This window comes from Neopsephotus bourkii, unplaced genomic scaffold, assembly GCF_033783945.1.
Source record: "Neopsephotus bourkii isolate Nb327-2 ecotype Australia unplaced genomic scaffold, CSIRO-AGI_Nbou_v1 NB_926, whole genome shotgun sequence".
Classification (NCBI taxonomy): domain Eukaryota; kingdom Metazoa; phylum Chordata; class Aves; order Psittaciformes; family Psittacidae; genus Neopsephotus; species Neopsephotus bourkii.
Window position 1 is genome coordinate 34,622 of NW_026901420.1, and position 22,329 is coordinate 56,950.

The window sequence follows — 22,329 nt, forward strand, 5'->3', positions numbered from 1 at the left end:
AGTGGACAGATTTAATGGGGAAGGGACTCGCTTCAGAAGCACATTAGAATAAAGATGACTCATATACGTAACAGGGATGTTAATCTTTGCAGCTGGATCAGCAGCTGTGTAAAAGTGATTGAGAGATGTTTAGTATAGCTAAGCCTACTGCTGGCAAATGCTTTCTGGGTGGTTTTAGATGCATGAACATGAAACATTTTAAACATTCAGGAGGGAGAGGAGGAAGAAAAAAATATTGGGTCTCTTCTGAGTCACTTTTTTTATGTTTAAAGAACAATTTTGAATAATCCCACCTGCTAGTTCGATCAGTAGTGTCCTAGTAAATAATGCTTCACAGATATATTTGCTAAAAGTGCCATTAGTGTCAGTTTTCTTCTTGCCCCATGTTAACACCTTCAATTCAAAGTGAAGTTGAAGAGACTTAGATACAAACTTGTCTAAAAAGCACCATTTCAGAGGTCAAAATGCTACGCTGATCATCACAAAATGTTTAAAGAGGATGATTTTGGATTCACAGCCTATAAAGAACTAACTATACTAATACGCACTTTAAATGCAAGAAAATCTGGCCACTAAAATATTTTGCTGAAGAGGAGCTTTGTGCATTCAGACTCCTCAGATACAGTCTCCAAAGGTGCCTGCTCACTGATTTCTTTTAAATCCTTGCAAATGGTTTCAGTCTCTGCCTTGCAATGGAAAGAAAAGAAAGTCTAGTTGTTTTTATTTCCTGTGTTACTGCAGAAATTCAATTATATCTCATTCCTGTACGTCATCACTTCAAGTATTCACTATGTTTAGTCAGTGCTTGAGTGAAGAATACCTCTGAGACTTATGGTGAGAGTTTGAAAATGTTAAAACAGAAGCCAGCATCACCACCCTTAAAGAGATCATTGTGTACTTACTTGCTGTCTATATAGCACTCCCTACTTTGTACCATTTGAAATTCTAATTAAAATATACAGACAAGAAAAAAATACAGAAGTATCTGTAATTATTTTAATACTTACATTTTTTCTATGTGTTACAAACTTAGTAGACCATCTGGTTCACTTAAGCAAATACAAGACTAAAGAACATTAATTCAGGCCTTTCACAGCATACTCTGTACTAGAACAAATAGCATATATGCCCCAATCATTAGTTCAGGTAGCATACAAAATGCATAGTTGAGTTCCAGGATGTCTGGCTGGATTGATTTCTTCATGCTCTCCTTTCAAGGTTAAATTCATATTGTTTAGTAGAAGTTTTAAAAATAGGATCTATATTAAGGCACAACTGCAGATTATTCAGAACATTACAATTTGGCTCCCTATGAAAAACATCAGGTGGAAAAAAAGGGACTGCAGTATTTTATAGACAGTTAAAACACTTTTTTTTTTTCTAAGCTGCACTGAGAACTCATGCTAGGACAAAGGAGATTCTGTAAGGTCCTTTTCCTTAGGAGGAGGAAGACTGACAGACATACAAACTAATAACCAAACACAATCTGCTGGGTTAGAAATGACAGTCCCTGGTAGAAATTAGGGCTATTTTTCACAAGTTAATTACACATAGAATTAGCAAGGTCAAACTAATAATTACTGGTAGATGTGAACAGATTCAAGCAGAAAAAGCTCTGAGTACAAGAGACATGACAACACTGTTTGCTGACCGGTGAACAGTCGACAAAACAGCAAAAAACCCAACCAAGTACATTTTACATTATGTGCAGTTTTTTTCCATAATGAAGTAACGATTAATTATGTGGGAATAAAGTTTTCTTTAAACATGTTACAAACATAATGGTGATTTAAAAAAATTCTTACAAGGCATCTGCAGCTACTCTTCCCAATTACCTGTGGATGCTTCTCAACCTTTTTTACAGCCTGATCTTTTACTCCAGTCCCAAGTGAGGCTACTAAAGATCGTACCTTCTCTAGACAATTTCTGCTGGAGGTTTGGCCCATTCTTAGGTCGAATATGGCTGAATTATTTCAATAGTTCTGTTCTATTAAGTTTAAAAAGCAATAGGGAAATTTCTTAACTGCACTACTGTGTAGTATTACAAAACTAAATACCATATACATACAATTTTGGACATCTTGCAGCCCATTGTTGAAAATGCAACTTGGAAAACATGAAATTTAATGCTTTAACTGAAGCAATGTGGATTAATAGCATCCTTCATATGGAAACATGTGGCCTAACCTGTGTCTACCAAAGTAAGACATCATTATAGTTTGCATGCAAATAAATAAGTGCAGTTGAGGTATAAGAGACTTAATCAGTGTCTTGAACAGTCCTTATATACATACACACACATAAATCATGAAGTTAGTAATTGTATAGGATATTGTATGGGACCTAAATATTGTATGAGACTTAAGCTTTGTCCCAGATAATTAGGTAAATGTAAGGAAAAGAAAAAAAAGAGGAAAAAATATCCTGTCCAAGGAACATTAACAATCAGGAGGAAATTAAAGGATTTTCATGTTACAGTGATTCTTTCAGTTATCATCCTCATCATCTTCAACGGTTTCTCGTAGACCTTCGCTCAGACGACTTTTTCCAGCCATTTCTAATAAGGCCTGAGCCTCAGGATCTACATCCAGGATACTCTTCTTACCCTTTTTCTTCAAAACAAAAAAACATGAAATCAGTTTAAAATGTCATTACGAGTGAATCGATACCAGGCTACAAGAAACAGATACTCAAAAGTCTGCAAGTAATATGATTTCCTAACTTGTCACAATGAAGCATGGATACTATGTAAGTAAAGCATTTAAATTCACTGTATTACATCACATAATTTTTATTGCTGCAGTTATATAAAACAGTAATAAACTTTTCTTAAGATGACAGTGAAGGTTATTCAGGTTAGATGCCAGCCAGAACACCCTGGTTAACCTGACTTCAGTTTAAAGTGCAGATGTGAACTTTTTTTAAAGAAGAGACTGAAGTACAGTTCAACATTTTTTGTAAGGAATTTGTTCTGTTTCTATATAGAGCTAAATGTCCAGCAAACAGACAGGGCACATCAATCTAGTTTGAAACAAAATAAAAATAAAATAAGAAAACAACCAAAAGCAACACCAAACTGTGCAGACTAGACAGTTCAATAACAGAATAAATCACACAGACAGCAGAGACTAGAAAGTGGTTGCCTACTCATTCCCAGAAATAATCCAAGTGCAGAAAGACTAGCATAAATCTATTCACATGAGTTTTCTGTAAACCAATACTAAATTCGAAGTTAATAATAAACAAATCTTTTGGGCTCTCTTCCTGAACTATAGATTAGGCTTTACTAATTGTGAGCTTCCAGTGCTTGCTTTCTGGTTTACAAACAGTGGGTTTTATTGAACCTCTCCAAGGAGGTTCATACATTCCTCAATATCAGAAAGGTCTTTTGAAATTCAGAATAAAATACTGCTCTCCTGACTCTATTGCCTCATGGCTCCTGATGTTCTTTCTTGCTAGCACCCTCAGTAATTCCACCAGTGTTCTGCCATTTGCTTGCTACAAAATATATGGTACCATAAGGGCCAGTTAAAGAAAACATTATTCATTACAATAGAGAGACAGTGGTTAATCAGAAAACTGTAACAGTAAGCTTTGCACTCATATCTTCTGTTCCAATCAGGACACAATTTCACAGGTTCACCTACCCCTGCACTTTCCGGGAGATCTCCCACTGCCCAAACTTCCATGGCATCCAGTGTAAAATCCTCTTTTGCTGACAGCTGGGGACTGTTGTAGGTGGTACATCGAGGCTTTGCTTTACTGTGTCCCTTCCCATAGTCACTGTCTATCCAGAGTCCAAAGTACCCGTGTTGTCCACCCATACCCTGTGAACCAGAGCAGGACACTAAGCACTTGGTACACATGTAAACCGAACTGGACAAGTTATGAAACCTGCAGTATAAATTGCTTAATACTTACAAGTCCATTTGGCATTGTTTGTTGGCCATGGTTCAAATACATGTAGTGGTCATTATAGGCTGTGTATGTGTAAACAGCAAGAGAGGGGAAAACAGAGAACAGAAAGCACCTGTTGTCACCTGTAAACAAAAAAGCATCTATAGTCAGACAACTGGCCAAGCAATAATGTGCCTACCAATAGGGTAGGAAAAAAATATTGAAGAAGTGCAGCTGAATAAATCAAAGACAGCAGCTGCAATTTCAGAAAGCCAATACCAATCTCCCATCAAGATCTAGACCTATTGTTTATTTTCAGTTAACTCTGTGCAGGGTCACAGAAATCGATGTGATTATATGGCTGTGACCAAGGGCAGAGTCAGAGGCATGACTAGTACGTTACTTTACTGTGCAAGGGTACACCTATCAGAGGCCTGCACTCATCTAAAACTGGCCAGCTGCTAGACCTGAACAAACTGGTATGACTGCAGACTCCCTTAGTTGTGAGTATAGCGATATATAGATCGGTTTAGGGTCAATGACTTAGAGTACAATTTTCATTATGCCCAGTTTGGTATTCAGAGGGACCTGTGGTATGATTGTCTACTACACTACACGTGTTAGTCTAGCAGGAAAAGACACAAAGCAAATGTGTAAACAACATAACATAATATTGTATTAACTGACTAAAGTGGCAGTTATCAAGTACAGGAATTTAGTTTTTAATGTGGCAAAAGTAAGGATTCCCAACAAGCCAGATTACCCAGAGTCCATAATTTTCTTTTTTTTTTTTTTTTTCTGAAAGCCATCACAAAAGTTCTTTCCAAAGAGTTACAGAAAACCCCTCTCTTCTCCCCAGAGGTTTCAAGAGAACAAGAAGTTTAGCTTGTCCAAAGGATCCTTTTGCTGCTGGGAGAAGCGCACAAATGGCAACTGGAGGCTTAACCTGGCTCAGCTCTTCTGAGATGAAAGATTGCCATCTGCTGGGCATCTTACATAAACTCTAACTCATTGTCTATGTTGTGTTTCTCATTTTCATTTCATTTCCAACCTATGCAGCAACAGGGGTTGGTAAGATTTCACTTAAAAGAAAACTTGGTTTATGATCAATATCAAATAACAGACAAACATTAATCAATAATATGCCTGCCTGGGTACAAAGCAAGAATAACTTAACATGTACTTCATGTTGTTCAAAAATCAGTGTTATTCTTGCCAAAGGAAAATACACTTGGAAGTTTAAGAAATACTTCATGTCATAAAAGTAAAATAGTGTTCATTAAGTGGAGGGGATTCCTGTACCTGTACAGATTAGACAACGTTTATCAGAGCCATGAGATAATAGAAAAAGAAAAGTGTGTTTTACCTTGAAACTGTGGCTTCACCTCCCAGGAGTGAGATGCAAACCCACCAAAGATATAACCATCTAAGTCCTTTAAGATCATTAGGCAAGGACCCTTGTTCACTATATGCGCACATAACTGTGAAAAGCTTTCCCCATGAAGCCTAGAAGAAAATAAAAGCTGCCACTTGTGCTGTAGCTCTGCAGGCAAGTGGGAGTTGATGTATATGATGGATGGGATGTCAAAGAGACTGACAAATCCTCTTCCCTTGATGCCTTTGCAGCTTGGAACCAGGTTGAGTATGTCTTTGGTTTGGTCTGTGAGAGAATGCAGAACATGGAGGCCTTGCCTGGTAATAACACTGAGGAAAACTGAGATCTGGGGAACTCGGTACACCCAATCCTCAATGACACTTTGATCAAAATTTGTCTCCATCAACTGAGGACCCACAGGTTTTGTCCCATCTAAACAATAAGACACACAGGAACAATAATAAGTCTCCCAGTCTGGAAAATAATCTGTTGATTTTCAAGTGTAAACACAATACTACATTATTTTAAAGGACATGAAACCACATGTGAAAGGAGTCAGTGACAATAAAGAGTCACCTATGTTAAGCAGATGCCTCCACAGAGCTGAGAAAAAAATTGCCTGCGACATCCACTGTTTGGGCTGTCACGACTAAGAAACGTGGAGCCTAGTTACAACTTCTGAGATGTTCCTTGCAAGACAGCAAAATCAATCATTACAACAGTGCAAAGATAAAACCTATACTTTCTAAAAGGACATACAGTCATAAATACATGCATATGCATATAAATGCCTGCCACCTGCAAGTCACATATTTGCAAAATAGGTATGTTGCATGACAAGTAGTTTTGTACATCCACTTAAACTGGGACTTCAAACCAAAGCTCTCCTGAATTTCATAGAATCATAGACTAGTTAGGGTTGGAAAGGACCTTCGGATCATACAGTTCCAAACCAACTGCCATGGGCAGGGACACCTCACACTAAACCATGTCACCCAAGGGTCTGTCCAATCGGGCCCTGAACACCACCAGGGATAGAGCATTCACAGCTTCCCTGGGCAACCCATTCCAGTGTCTAACCACCCTTACAGTAAAGAACTTCTTCATTATATCCAATCTAAACTTAGAATCATAGAATCATAGAATAATTAGGGTTGGAAAGGACCTTAAGGTCATTAAGTTCCAAACCCCCTGCCATGGGCAGGGACACCTCACACTAAACCACAACACCCAAGGCCTCGTCCAACCTGGTCGTGAGCACTGCCAGGGATGGAGCATTCACAACCTCCCTGGGCAACCCATTCCAGTGCCTCACCACCCTAACAGGAAAGAATTTCCTCCTTATATCCGATCTAAAATTCCCCTGTTTTAAGTTTTAACCCATTACCCCTTGTCCTATCACTACACTCCCTAATGAAGAGTCTATCCCCAGCATCCCTATAGGCCCCCTTCAGACACTGGAAGACTGCTATGAGGTCTCCACACAGCTTCTCTTCTCCAGGCTGAACAGCCCCAGCTTTCTCAGCCGATCTTCATACGGGAGGTGCTCCAGTCCCCTGATCATTCTCGTGGTCTCCTCTGGACTTGTTCCAACAGATCCATGTCCTTTTTATGTTGAGGACACCAGAATTGCACACCTCTAGGTGTGCAAAGGGGCAGGATCACCTCCTTCGACCTGCTGGTCACGCTCCTTTTGATGCAGCCCAGGATATGGTTGGCTTTCTGGGCTGCAAGCACACACTGAAGCCGGCTCATGTTCATTTTCTCATCGACCAACACCCCCAAGTCCTTCTCCGCAGGGCTGCTCTGAATCTCTTCTCTGCCCAACCTGTAGCTGTGCCTGGCATTGCTCCGACCCAGGTGTAGGACCTTGCACTTGGCATGGTTAAACTTCATGAGGTTGGCATCAGCCCACCTCACAAGCGTGTCAAGGTCCCTCTGGATGGCATTCCTTCCCTCCAGCGTATCAACCGAACCACACAGCTTGGTGTCATCAGCAAAGTTGCTGAGGGCGCACTCAATCCCACTGTCCATGTCAGCAACAAAAATGTTGAACAAGACGGGTCCCAACACTGATCCCTGAGGGACACCGCTCGTTACTGGTCTCCAGCTGGACATTGAGCCATTGACTGCAACTCTTTGTGTGCGGCCATCCAGCCAGTTCTTTATCCACTGAGTGGTCCATTCATCAAATTGATGTCTCTCCAATTTAGAGACAAGGATGTTGTGTGGGACAGTGCCGAATGCTTTGCACAGGTCCAGGCAGATGACATCAACTGCTCTACCCCTGTCCATCAGTTCCGTAGCCCTATCACAGAAGGCCACCAAACTCGTCAGGCAGGATTTACCCTTAGTGAAGCCATGCTGGCTGTCACCAAGCACCTTGTTGATTTTCATGTGCCTTAGCATGCCTTCCAGGAGAGTCTGCTCCAAGATTTTGCCAGGCAGAGAGGTGAGACTGACTGGTCTGTAATTCCCTGGGTCATCTGTTTTCCCCTTCTTGAAAATGGGGGTTACATTTCCCTTTTTTCAGTCATCGGGAACTTCACCTGACTGCCATGATCTTTCAAATATGAAGGACAGTGGCTTAGCAACTTCATTCGCCAGCTCCTTCAGGACCCATGGATGGATTTCATCAGGTCCCATGGACTTGTGCACGTTCAGGTTCTTAAGACGGTCACGAACAAGATCCTCTCCTACAGTGGACCCAGAGTCTTCATTCTCACAGTCCCTGCTTCTGTCTTTAAATACTTGGGTGGTGTTTGTTCAATTCATTAGGGACTGTAGTGATAGGACAAGGGGTAACATGTTAAAACTTAAACAGGGGAAGTTTAGATTGGATATGAGGAGGAAGTTTTTTTACTGTGAAGGTGGTGAGGTACTGGAATGGGTTGCCCAAGGAAGCTGTGAATGCTCCATCCCTGGCGGTGTTCAGGACCAGCCTGGACAGAGACTTGGGTGACATGGTTTAGTGTGAGCCGTCCCTGCCCATGGCAGGGGGGTTGGAACTATATGATCTTAAGGTCCTTTCCAACCCTAACTATTTTATGATTCTATGAATTCAGGGGAGAAAGATGGTATGGTAAAACAAATAAAATTCTCAAGTCATTCACAAAGCAGTAGGCTTGAAACACTGGTCTCACCCTTTCATTTCAAAGATGCAACCTGAAGAGAAAAATTCTTGTAAGATCAATGAGTAGCTGAGCTCTGTGCCATTCTAGAATATACTGTATCAGTGCCACTTACCTGCAAGCTTCAATTCTGATAGCAGCTGAGAAGCCAGAGCCTTTACCCCAATTGCAGAATCCCTAGTATTCTCCAAATTCCAACCTTTCAGTTCCTTTCTGTAGCTCAGTACATGGACTACAGACATGATCAGATCCTCTGTGAACTTAAAAAGTTAAAACATCACCATTTTGGCATTTCTTAAATAAAATCACCAAGAGATTGAAAGGACTTTCTAAAAGTAAGGTCATGCAGTATTGATGTTGTAAACCCAATGGCAAAAACATCTCACAGTAAGTCAGAAATAACAGAAATGCTATTTCAGTTTCGTAAGTCTTGAAAAGTATCCTTTTTCAAGACATTCTTTAAATGTTATTTCACAAATCATCTCCATAAAATATCACATGAAAGTCCAATTTTTGCTGTGATAGGAGTGAGTTAGTTTTGCGAGATGCCACCCTTTCACCTTGCAAGCTACGTATTTGACTCACACATCTATCCTGCAACTAAAGCTCTAGAAAACACATTCTCAGTTCCCAGAAGCACCAGCCATACCATAACCCTTGCTGGCTCTTCAGTATAGGCAGTCTCAGCACTCTTTTCAAAGAGAGTTTGTGAAATATCACACAAAACAGTCAGCATATGCCACAAAATCCAGATCCTGTTTCTCAAAGTAGAAAATTCAGCATAGGAAAGCCCGCAGCTGAAACAGTCACCCCATATAACATGGTTTGCCTACACTGTTTGTCACAGATCAGCGAGTTAGTAGTATACAAAGACTAAAAAAAAAAAAAAATAAATAAATAAATACAAAAGTCAGGAACCTTGGTTTTAAATCTTGTGCATTGAAGATTACCTTCAAATTACCCACCCATTTCTGTTCTCTTAATATCCCCCTCACAACACATTAAAATGCCTGTTTACCTCTTGAATTTGCTTGCCTTTCACAGGCCCTTCTGTATTGGAGATCATTTTCATTATTATGGTAATCTTCTCATCTGCATTCCCTTTTAAGAGGTTTGACATAAAAATTACAAACTGCTCCTTAGAAATCTGTTCATTCAGCCCAGATGATTTCCCAGTTACGGCAATACTTTTCATTCCATTGTATAACCGAACAGTCATTTGCTCCGGTAATGGCTCCCGTGTATACGCCTACAATGAGAAAAACAGCAAAGAACACATTTTACAAATAAAAAATAACTCACATTTTCCAGCTAATCTATGCTGACATGTACCACTGTGAATGAAGGATTTCAATACCAAGTACCTACTACTAGCAGCAAACTTTTGTCAAAGGACTGGTTTTCCAAGAGAAAAAAAAAAAAAAAGACACCCCTATTCTTATACAGTATCACCATTTCAATAGTATTTAGTGATTTGACAATGGTTTTCTACAAAGGCCATGGACTTCAAAAAAAACCGCAACACTGTAAAGTGTTAACAGGATTTCTATATGATAACTATGTTTTAAAGGCTTACAACTCTGCCAGGCCAACATCTAAAATTTAAACTTTTGATAGTGGAGCTCAAGAATACTTAAAAGATAAAGGAAAGTTTTTTCTATATCTCAATTTGGCCTTAAGACAATGCAGGCAATGTGTTTAGCCATCATGCACACATGGAAACAATTCTGAGAAGTTTCCATCCACATAGCAACATCTAATTCAAGCACGGAACAAAACTGAGATTGCCTGATTATTATAAGGCATCCCTAATGTTAAGACAGTCAAAATCAAAACTTATTCATCTAAACTGTATAACTGGCGCTTTGAGTTGAATCTAACTGGTATACATCATGAATCACAACACTGTGGGAAAGATTTGACTGGATTCAAGAAACTTTCACAGTGGTCAAGATAATTACATGGTTTAAAAATAAATCATCTAAAATACATCCATACACTAGGACATGATTGCACAGTGTCTTCACTGCACGAAGTGCTGTGCGTAACATACCAACCTGACTTGACTCTTACGTACCAGTTGTAGCCCAGTGGGGACTACGCTGAAATCAATGGAACTCCAGCTGCATAAAGGCACTCCAGCTGCTATCACCAATCTACTGCTGTCTCAAAACCACTCCTACTGAAGCCACCGGGGCTGTTAATGGCTGGTAATGTGCATATAGACAATATTCAATATGCCAACCTCTACCCTGCTTTTCTTGACGTCAGTGGTAAAACTCCCATTGATTTAAGCAGAGGCAGAATTAACAGCCACAGTCTTGCACATTAGAGTGCTTCATATTGAGGGAGGGATAGTCACAAGGGGTACAGCTGTCTTTAAGAGGCTTTCTGAAAGTGCTATATGCGCCTGAAGTGGGACAAGCAGCAGGGAACACAAAAACCATATATTGAAGGGCTTTTTACTTCACACTGGAATAGTACCCACCTACTCCCTACCCTTTCCTACCCACCACTTTGTTGCATTGTTTTGTTATGCTTACAGCTATTACAATGAGTAGACCAGGGGTGCAAAAAAGGACTGTAAAAGTTAATCTTCAGTAAGCATCTAAAAAACACCCCTGACAGTTTAGAACCCTTGTCTGAAATGGCTTCAAGAAAGTATCTGGAGATACCTGCCCTACCTGCTTTCCAAGCTCTGCAGTGCAGCCTGCTCTAGTCCAGAATCCATGTAGTTTCCTTCTAGTAAAGCACTGAGCCTAAGCAGAGTGGTACCTACATGAGGTAATGCTTGGGGCCTCATCAATATGATCAGACTATTGCTAGATCAGCCTAGCTGAGGCATGAGCACAAACACCTCAAACAACTGCCACAATCAACCTAGCTGAGGCATGAGCAGACACACCTTTGAGGTAGGCATTCCACTGCAATAGGCCTGCACTAAGGAATGTGGTATCTACAGTCTTTCAAAAGATATTAAGTTGGCAAACAGAAAAGCAGGAAAAGAAAAATGCTCATTGAACATCATATTGATCTAGGGGCAAAACTAGAAAAGGAACTTCTTCCAGGTCCCACATAACAGACACCGAGAACCAGATTGTTGGGATGTACTAGGACTGAAAAGCTGTGCAGCAGCAACACCGCTATTTCCAAACCAGTGGTGGTCCATAAACAGCCAGGCTGGAAGAAGGCTAAAGCTAGGGTTCCTAAATATCTTAAAATAACCTGCTTCTTTCACCAAGTTTTAATTTGATTCCATTAACTGTGCAACATATATGAAAACGCACTTATACTATTACATTCATTTGGCCATTTGATTCCTGCCTAACTGAAGTTATCAAGTATTGCAACAAATCATTTTTCTCTTCCTTCTTGATTAGAAAATGAATGCAAAGTTAATCAGAAAGCATAATGTTAATCACCTAAACCAGAGAGACACAGTTTAATCAAGCAAAATTGAATTCTCTCCTTTTAATGCAAGTTAAAATATTAGAAACAGTGATGCAACAGAGGAAAACATAACCAAATACAAACCAACTATGTGACAGCTTCTCAGTAAGACTCCAGGGGGAAGAATATTAATTTTCATACATCCCAACTTACTTCAGAATCAGGAAAGCTGCAAATTGACCAAACAGTGCAATTTAAAACAATCAATACAAACACGAAAGTCACTACTCATGTTAAACTGTAAGAAAAAGTTTAATATTCATTCTGCCTCAAAACATAGTATTAAATTGAAAAAAGCAACCCTTAAAAAGTAACTATTGCCATGTCTTTAGTTCTTTCTGGAATTACGTTCAACGCAGATATATCAGGAATAATATTGTCTTGCCTGCAGTGCTGCCAGAGTCACAGTTTTCTTTGTAGCTTTGCTATTTTTTCCTTCAGCTGAACCACTCGATCCTGATATGGTGTCAAATACTCCATCAATGTCAGACTGCTCCTCAGGAAGGAATCTGGAAAGGTAATTCTGATACACGTTGCTTTCTGCATTTCCCATCTTTCCAACCTGTAGCAAAGGAATAAAAAAGCAGTAAACAGAAAGGTATCGCAATGGCCATATCGAACAGACTAACATAGCAGTGCAAGTTTTACAAGAGGAAATTACCAGCCTTCCAGAAAACTATAAACTGCTGCTTATTCTCCGCATCCACTGAGACTTAATGAACTTGAGGAACACCAGCAACTGTACTTTAACAATTTCCAATCTGCCAGCTCTTTGCTAAACCCACCCTGTTTACCAATTCAAACCTCATTCAGGTCTTATCAAATGGAAAAAACGATACGATCTAATGATTAAATTAGCTTGTAGAAATTGACCACGAGTCTGTCAACTGGAATACATCAGTAATGTGAAGGGAATAGCATGATTATGGATTATTTATGACAGGTTATGCTACATCTTTCTGATGCATTAACGGACTGAAGCTAATAAGATGTGGCACTAAAACACCATCAACTGTAAAGCCTCTAGAGATGAGATTGGAATGTTTTTTCTAAGTATGCAACACAAAACTCATTCAAAAAGCTGCCAAGAAACACCGTAATAAAAATACTCAGGCTCACGACCCATGAAAAACACACAGCTTCATAAGCAGTCAGCTGTTGAGAGCTTGCACCCACAGAATTAAGGTTGGCTGAGGTCTTGATTTGGGGGGGTGTGTTAGCTTTTAGACATTTAATGGTACAATTGTGATTTCCCTCACTGTTTCAGGACTCACCTGCATTAAGGAGACTGATTTTTTAGGATTGAAAGGGCCTGAAATCTCAAATTCCACCATTACTGTAAACTACCTTACTATCTGTCTAGGATCTTGCAGTGGCAAAATAAAAAAGATGGAGAACAGAATAAAACAGTCTTTGATGGTTTCCTTTCCATACATTCCATGTCTTTCTGGGACCTCAATTTTGGTTCAGGATTCCCAGTTCCACAGAAACCTCTTTTTGCAGGCAAGCCCATCACAGAGTCCTTCAGCAGCCTCAGAAGGGCTCTGTCCAGCCTAATCCAGTCTTTCTTTCTGTCCTTAACTGACGCTGACTTTGACAAACCACTGCACGGAGGAGGTTGGGCAGGGGCCCTTTACCTTCGCTGAACAGCACAGGCGCAAAATGCTTGTTCGCCTGCGAGGAAGATACCGATCGTGGGGTAAACACCAGTCAGTGGAGACGACTGTAACCTGGAAGACGAACCATGCACCCTTTAACTCAAGCAGCGATCCGCTGCAGAAAGGGGATCCCGGACCCCTCTCCCCGAGCCCGAGGATGCACAAGTGGGGCTGCCCCGCCGTGGCCCAGGGGCTGTCCCCGCAGCGGAGCCGAGGCCCGGTGCTCACGCACGGCGCTCCCCACACCGGAATCGGTAGAAAGCCGGGCAAAAGGCTGCGCGGTTCGCCCTTCTGCTGGTTTATTTCCCGGTACGCTTAGCTCATCCCTCCCACACGGCTGGCAGCGGGCCCGGCCTCTTCCCTCTCCCTCTCCGCCATCCCGGCGACAATGCAGAGCGGGAGTCAGGCGAGCGAGCGGCCCCCGCTCCGGAACGGAGTGAAACGGAAGGCAGGACCACCCCTCTGCTTACCGACAGCACTCCCTACCGCTCTCCACCTCCCCCTGCTCCGGGTTGGGCCTCTACCCTTTAACACACGCCCCGGCAGCCGGGGCCGGGGCGGGCCGGCGCCTGCAGGCCGCACGGCTGGGGCGGAGCGCGGTGGGGCGGGCCCTGAGCCGGTTCAGGGGGTGGTGCTGTGCGGTGCCGCTCCTCAGGAGGCGGTGACGGGGGGGACCGAGACCGGTGTTGGGAGTGGGACTGGTGAGGCTGGCACCGCGGTGCGCGGGGGAGCGGCAGCGGTGCCGGAGCCCGCTGTGGAAAGCTGTGAGGAAGTAACAGGAGCACAAAGCCGAGCTGTCGGTGCCTTCTCCCACAGACCCTTCTGCCTCGGTCCTTGTCAAAGCTGCCTCAGTACTGGTCACTAGGGCACTTTACCCCTCTCTGACAGAAGCTGCCTGGGGTGGTCATAGAACCACAAAACAGTTTGGGTTGGAAGGGACCTTCAAAGGTCACCTCCCTGAGGGGACTCTTCTCTCTGAGCAGGCTGTTATCCCTGAGGCGGCTCTTCTACCTAACGAACTCTTCTACCTGAAGAAGAGCCCTAAACCATGGGGGTTTTCACCAAAAAGAAAGTGAAAATTCAGTGTTACAAGTGGGGCAGACCAACTGACTTCTAGAGGAGAGGTCGCTGAGCCTGGAGAAAAGGCGGCCCTGGGGAGACCTTATTGAAGCCTTTCAGTTCTTAAAGGGGTCCATAAGAAGGATGGGAAAGAGCTTTTAGCAGAGCCTGTTGTGACAGGAAGAGGGGCCATGGTTTTAAACTAAAAGAGGGACATTCAAGCTGGATGTGAGGAAAAATTCTTTACACTCAGGGGGGAAAAAACACTGGCCCAGGTTGTCCAGAGAGGAGGTGGATGCCCCCCATCCCTGGAGGCATTCAAGGGCAGGCTGGAGGTGGTTCTGGGCAGCCTGATCTAGTTAAAGACGTCTCTCCTCCTTGCAGGGGGTAGGACCAGATGGGCTTTGAAGGTCTCTTCCTACCCAAACTGTTCTATATATATGTATATAATCCTATGACCACCCCCGGTGGCCCTTGTCAGAGAGAGGTAAAGTGCCCTGATGCCTGCTATTGAAGGGGCTTTGAAAAGGGGCAGAAGGGTCTGTGGCAGGAGGCATTGCCAGCACTGATTTGTGTGCAGACAGCTCCTGGCTTTTGGGAAGGAAAGAGACCTGTGTGCCTGTGTGTAATATACACACGCATGTCTCAAGGTGTGCAATCAGGCTCTGGTGAATTTCTGTGGCAATAGAGAGTGGAGAGAAAACACAAAACTTTCTCAATGAATAGTTCAAGCTTCTACCTTGTGGCTAGCAAAATCACCCTGGTCTGCAACCTGGACATGGAAAGACTGTGCAAGGGCTAAGTGGCAAATGCAATGCTATGAGGACAATGCTTAGGGACTGGCCAGAGACCACTTAGGAGAAAAATTGTAGCCTGAATGGTTGCAAAACTGGGCCCAGAACTCACCTGTTTTCAGATCAATGACCTTCCATCTGTTACATTACTTCAGCAGCACTGCCCTTGTACTTTCAGCCACAGGGTTTGTAATATATCAAGGCCTTTGCCTTCCTAGCTGTGATGCCTTGTTTGGCCTTGGTTCGTCTAACTGATTGGTTTGTCTGCAGCCAGAGATCAATGTGAAGCCTCCTTCCAGACAGCGGAAAGATGTCTGCAGATTTCTACAAAGCTGGTGTTTGCATTCCTGCAACCAGATAAGATGGAACAGGTTAGCAGCCTTGGCATTTAACTTTCAATTATAGTCTGATCAGTGTGTTGTCAACAGAAGGCATCAATGTTCCTTTATACATAAGAAAGAAAATTATCTGTACTAGCCATGGCAGAGCTCCCTTTTATTTGTCCTTTTGCACCAAGTAAAAATTGATAAAGTTAAGTTCCAAAAATACCAATTTGGGGGTTTGGGGGGGGGGGGGGGTGTTTATCTTCATGGTATGCAAAGCTTCATAAACCCCTGTAGAATATCCTTGATGCCAGCTCTGACTTAGAAACACATTGATCACAATTTCAAGACGGTCACATTTGAATAAATGGATACCGATTCAGGTTCATAATGGTCATCACTATGGTCATGGAAATTAACCAGCTTGAGTCAGCAGGATCGGGATATAAGAAGTCAAACCTGAGGAAAAGGAAATGTTCATGCAATGTGCGCACGAATTCAGCAAATCATCTGTGCTTGGGACTTATTTGTCCACACGGTGGCATTGCATGTTTAGAATGTTAGCCGGGTAGCCTGCACTGAGGTCTTCAACACTGTTCAAAGCGTGTCTAGATGCCCACATTTTCAGATTGCATGTGTGTAGAAGTAAAAGCCAATATAACAAATTAGTTTCATCCCCTTCCCATTAATTCTGCAAACATAATACAGGCCAGGAGGACAAAAATACATTCCTGGTGAAGCTCCCTCCCTGAGCCACATACGCAGGTCCTGGAAAAAGTCTGCTCTGATGGTTTGGTTTCTGTCAATAATGAATTTCCAGTTGATACCTAAGGAGAAAAAATGAAACATACAGCATAAGAATAACAGAGCTTTTGAATTCAAGTTAGCTTTTTCTTCTTTATTTTTTTTAAACGCTATTATTTCTGTGTTTCTCAATTGGAACAATTGAATGATTTTATTTTAATAGTTTTGTTTCATACTGTAGTTCTGTCTGACATCTTTTCAGCCTGGAAATACAGGACCAGAGATTCTAGTATAACTGACCTTGCACTAAGACAATCAGTGGCCATCCAGCCAGCTAAGACTGACTGACAGATGCGCTGACCAGTATTATCTTCACAAACATATGTTGACTTCATGACCTCTCTTCTCTCACTATTGAGCTCAGAACCAGTCAAATGATACCTGGCCTTCCTTAGCTCCAAGCAGGTGCTTTTGCAAAGATGTGTGCTGCTTTGTCCTCTTCCGTTCAAGTCTTGCCCATTTGTAAGAGAGGTGACTCTAGGAACTGTGGGTTTATTTGCCCTGCTTGTCAATCTAAATGGAGATTCCTGCTGCTACTGGATGGCATTTTGTCACTTGCCTGTGACACTAGGCTGTAATCTGCAGAGTAGACGTACTCTTAAAGCCACAAGACACTAAATCGCATCGATTATGCTCCTACCAGGGGGAATTTCCAGGTCACAGGCTAGTACCCTTTCATAGCCTTTTTGCACTAAAAGCATATAAAGTTATAAAGTCAAACTAGTAACCTGGTCCATAACAGTAATAATTTGCTGTAATAGCATAAGGGTAATAATTTAAAGAGAGTAATAATAACTCTCTTTAAATGACTAATGTACTTTCAGATGCTTTCGCTGAGCTAGTTAGGTGTCTCAAGTCACTTTGTTTCTGCCAGTAAGAAAGGGAGAATACACCAAGAAGCCTTTTAAGGACATTTGAGAATATACTGGTACACAAAAAAAGAGGAAGAAGACACAAGAGGGTTCTGGGAAACAATTGTGGTTAATTTTGTGAACTAGTGATAGAAGTTCACTTGTTTGCAGAGTAAAAAACAAACCCACAAACCCACAAACTGTTTTATTTAAAACACTGTATGGTTTTGACTTGCATAAAATGGAGTAGGTTTGGTTTTATCAGTTTGCCAAGACTATAGAAAATCTAAATGGCCTTAGTTCCAGGTAGTTCTAATAACACTTTCTTTCAGTTAAAGGAAATTATTACGAGGTAACAACCTAAGGTACAAATTTTGAGTTGAGCAGCTGTGGTCTTACATCAAGCATGACTATTTTACTTAGGTTATCTTTTAGTTTCTTTAAAATTATTGTTTTTTTGTATCTTGTGATAGAACAGAGGGAAATTTTGCTGCTCATTGGTCTTGTGTGCATATGTTAAGGTTGTTACCCTGTGGTGGCAGTGATGCAGTGGATCCATTTGATTCACCTTTGACAAGAAACATACTTTCACTGTGTTCTTATTAAAGGCCAGCTGAAAATAGGACCCCACTGTGTCAAACTATGCAGAGAGAGAGAGATACAGAGGAGCTCTGTTCCAAATACACCTTTGGCTAGTTCGGGTCAGGTGTCCTCTCTCTGCTTCCTCCAGCTTCTTGTGCACCTCCTCACTGGCAGAGCATGAGATGCTGAGAAGTCCTTAATCAGAGTAAGCATTAGTTAACAACAACTAAATCATTGGTGTGTCATCAGCATTGTTCTCAGGCTAAAGTTGAAACATAGCACTATACCAGCTACTAAGAAGGAGAAAAATAACTGTTACAACTGAACCCAGGACAGGGTATGTTCCCCTGTTGGGATATACTACACTTTCAGGAAGGGGGGGTTGGGAATATATTCCCAAACAAGCCATAGGGCTTTCAAATTCTCTTCCAACCTGTAGTCCAGATAGGCAGCATTTTAAGTCACATGGAGGAAATACATTTCATAATTTTAACTTCCCAATTATTACTCTGCATTTGAATTACATTATATTGCAGAACTGTTCCATGCAAAAGAGGTCAGCTTTGACCTCTTGAAAATAGTGGAATTAAATTATAAAAGAACCTTGTTCATGTTTTAGGGTCCAATGAACACAAAAGTCATTGTACCTCTTTTTAATGCCATTAGGCTCTGTTTCCTGTTTTGATGTAGACTACAAGACCCCTACAGTCACAGTAAGTCAAATCATGCAAAAATGTTACTAATTGGTAAAAACAGTTGTCAGCTCAGCCCACTGATTGTCCTGTAGCGTGACCTCAGCTCAAAATTCCTTTGACTTTAAAAGGTATAGTCCAAACCTACACAGAGATGCCCTTTTCTATATGTATTACTCAGCCCTGCATTTGTTTGGCTGCTATGACAGCCATAACCTTGCAGTTACTTACCTGATTTGTTTTCTGGGTTTTATGGGTTTGCCATATATGGCTAAAAGAAAGAGTCTGCCTGTAACCATAACTGAGTTCATAGGTAGTCAGAAAGGAAATTCTGGGTTTTGCAAGTTTTTGCACTTTCATCTATAAAAACCTCTGCCTATTAGTAGCCAACTCCATTCTATAAAAGGAGAAAGAAAGGGTGCAGTGAAGAGGTGAATCTGATTATGAGTAAAGATAGTATTATGCAGTATCTTTGAAAATGTACTTCCAGTGGGTAAAAGCCTCCTGTCATAGCCTGTTAACTGAGAGGAAGCATGTTGTTGCCAAGAGGCAGCCTCTATATTTACAGCAAAACTGCAATGCCTATTAGTAGGGGGTTAGACTAGATGATATCCAGAGGTCCCTTCCAACTGTAATGGTTCTATGATTCTGTGAAATTGTAGTATGTCTTGCATGTATATAGATCATAATGATTACCCTGGGCTGTGGACTAGATCCTGGTGACTGGAAGAAATACATGACCCATAGTAAGGGGACAATATGGATATGAAGTTCTCTTAGGCTGCCCTAGCTTTATCTTCCTCAGAATACTGCAGCCCATGTTTTGAGGGGGGTTGGATAGATCCTTTCCATTGCGTATGATTCAGAACTGTTTAATGGGAAGAGCAAGGTGGAATTATTACATGGCTGGACTAAATAGTTGAAAGGTGGGATAATTAATGTATGAAAATGTTGTAGGGCTTATTGAAGCACTAATGAAGATGTGAGATGTTGACCATGCTGTCTTCTGGACTCTACAGAACTGAACAAAAAACAAAATACAAGCTCTCTGAAGTGAGGAGAAAAGATACTTTTGTACTCCACTTTGGGAAAATGTGGGGAAGACATTACTCTTGTTATCCAGATTTTCTTTATGAAAAACACTTCAAACTGTCAGTGAGCCTAAATACAAAAGTAGTTTTATAATAAAAATGTTAACTAGGAATTGCCTTAAAAAAAAAAAAAAAAAAAAAGCAGCTTATTCCAATGTCTTTCACAAGGCAGTTTGCTTTCAGTTTTTTGAATATATGAAATGCAGGGCAGCTGAAAGGTGAGAGAATATGATTATATGAAATAACACTTAACAAGGGAAGCTTCATTAAATATGCACCCTGTGATGCTTTAGAAACTGTACACAACCACTTCTGTTTATTTTCTGGTTAGCCCAGGCCTAGGTAGAATTAAATAATTACTGCATAACCTAACTTGTATTGTTTGCCAAGGTTTGTCATCTCTATATAGTAAAAACTGTAGAGAAGGAGAGCAAGTCTATAACTGAATAAAGGAGTCAAAGAGGAGAATTCTTTCTCTCACTGAATAGCAACAGTCGTTTTTGTTATCTTTTTGTTGTTTTTGGTCTCACTTTGTTTTTAAAAGGCTGCTTTCCATGAAAGAATTTTAGATTTTTTTCTCATAAGGAAGTTTCACAGAGGGTCTGACGATACATAACCTTTAGCTGTTTCCATATATAGTACTTCAGGATTAAAAGTAGGGGATCTTTTAACTCCGGATGGAGGAAGAAGGTCTCATTTCCTCAGAGCACAGTCTGCATTTAATCTATTTCAGTTGTAATACGGGCAGCACTACACAGTAATAATGCTGTGGTACAGATTTTTTAAACGGGATATGAACATAGATAGCCCCACAGAATGCTACCATCACAACTGTGTTCTTGTGGTCAAACTGTTTGGTCTGCTGATCCTAACTCCTAGAAGTGATAACGCAAGCAAAGACAATATGTGAAAATACAGTGATAAAAAATCAAAGAATTTTAGAGACTTGTATCTCGAGTAGGAGATATGAAAATCTCAGTAATGTTCCTGAACTCATTTTCACCCTCTTTCATCTCTTTAATGCATACAGACTCTCTCTCTTTTGCCAAACAGTAGGAGCAAACCCCTTACAAACATCTTACATTTGTAGTTACTAGTGAAGGAAGTCTTTTTCAGCAGGACAGCTGTGTTTCTTGGCAGTGTACAGTATTTACACCCACCATGAGAAGAGAAACCAGCGTTTGTTTTCTGTTGTATGGAGAACTCAGGTTTTGAAAAGAAGTGATGGAAACATGATAAGGACTTGTGTGATTTTCAGAGCCATTAAGTACACTAGCAAATTTCTTGCAATTTTAGGTTTTTGTGCTGCTAGCATTGCACTGCTTTCATTGTTACTTGCAGCTTCTTCCCTACCACCTGGGTTGGATGTTATTTATTAAATTTCTTTTTGTGCCGTGCAGTTTATTTTCCACTGTAGATCATCTTTTTGTCTGCTTCCCATATTTTTGTGCACGTTAAATGGAGTGTGTCTATCGGAGTCCAAAGTCCTTGGCCTTTACTTTCCCTGAGTAAATAAGTGCCCATGATGGGATGGTTATTGGCCAAAGCAATACTTGCCAAACCAGTGCAGATTATGGGAGCACACCATTGCTGATTGCTCAGTGCTGGGATCTCTTCTCCAAGAGTATCCGGTAAAAGGTGAGACAGCAGATTAAAGTGCAAGAGATGAAAGCGTTCCTGCCTCATGCGTTTCCCAGAGGTTGCTTCCTTTATGGCTGCATCACAAGTATGGAGCCACATCCCTGTACATTTCAGCATGGCCAGATTGCTCCAATGAGTCACAGCCAAAACCTGTGGCTAAAATACCTGGTTCTGGAGCAACTTCCTACATGGTCCAGATGTCCTGCCTACTGGAGCCATAAGCTCTGGGAGGAAGGTAGGGCAGTTAGTTTGTGTTGTCTCTGTGTTTATCCCATGGGTGGGCAGTCCAGCACCTTTGCAAAGCAAGTGTGGCAGATCTCACAGATGCTGTCCCGAGCAGAACATACCAGCTTTCCCTTGATTTTCTGTTTTCCAGTTGTGCTTTATTACATTACAGTGAAACCATCATTAGCAACAAATGGCCTTAAACTGTAAATCCAGCTATTCTCCACGGTATAATAAGGTGTCTTGAAGGTCAGACTGGTGTTTTACAGCTTGGACCCTATTACATGTTACACAAGCAAGAGGATAATGTGCATTTATACTGAGTAAGGTACCAGTAAGATCATAACAAAGAGCTGTGATAGCTTTGAAGGGCTAAGTGTAAGCCATCTGCTGCTAGAGGCGACTCAGAGCGTGTGTGTCCCCAGACAGGACTGAAGTTGCTGTTTTAAAACTGTGATTTCCATTGTTAAACAGGAGGTATGTCACAGATCAGAGTCCGAAACAACAAGCTCTGCCAGGGCTTTAGGTTGGGCTCTCTGCATGCAGCTGATGATGAGGCTCAAAAGGGGGTGGGGGAAGGAAGTGAAGCTGTGAAACACTGGTAAAGAAAAATAAAACCTGATCAAAGAGGTGGGAAAAATCTGAGTGAAAAATAAAAAAAAAAAAACACAAAACTTTTTTTCCAAGTGTTTTGCTCTTGCTCGATGGCCTCAGGAAGTATAGTTGTTCTCTTGTACCTCTCTTTAGCTAGCTGGA

At 41.4% G+C, this 22,329-nt stretch overlaps 1 protein-coding gene across 1 annotated transcript; it reads right to left on the minus strand.

Annotated features, from left to right (window-relative positions):
• Positions 1–971: 971 nt before the first annotated feature.
• MEAK7 (MTOR associated protein, eak-7 homolog) lies at positions 972–13,614 on the minus strand. The gene is made up of 8 exons (XM_061357913.1): positions 13,491–13,614; positions 12,239–12,415; positions 9,422–9,652; positions 8,519–8,663; positions 5,264–5,704; positions 3,922–4,040; positions 3,648–3,827; positions 972–2,612 (listed from the first exon to the last, which is right to left on the minus strand). Exons 2-8 carry the CDS (start codon positions 12,404–12,406, stop codon positions 2,487–2,489), a joined length of 1,410 nt encoding a protein of 469 aa, XP_061213897.1. The 5' UTR covers positions 12,407–12,415; positions 13,491–13,614; the 3' UTR covers positions 972–2,486.
• Positions 13,615–22,329: the final 8,715 nt, after the last annotated feature.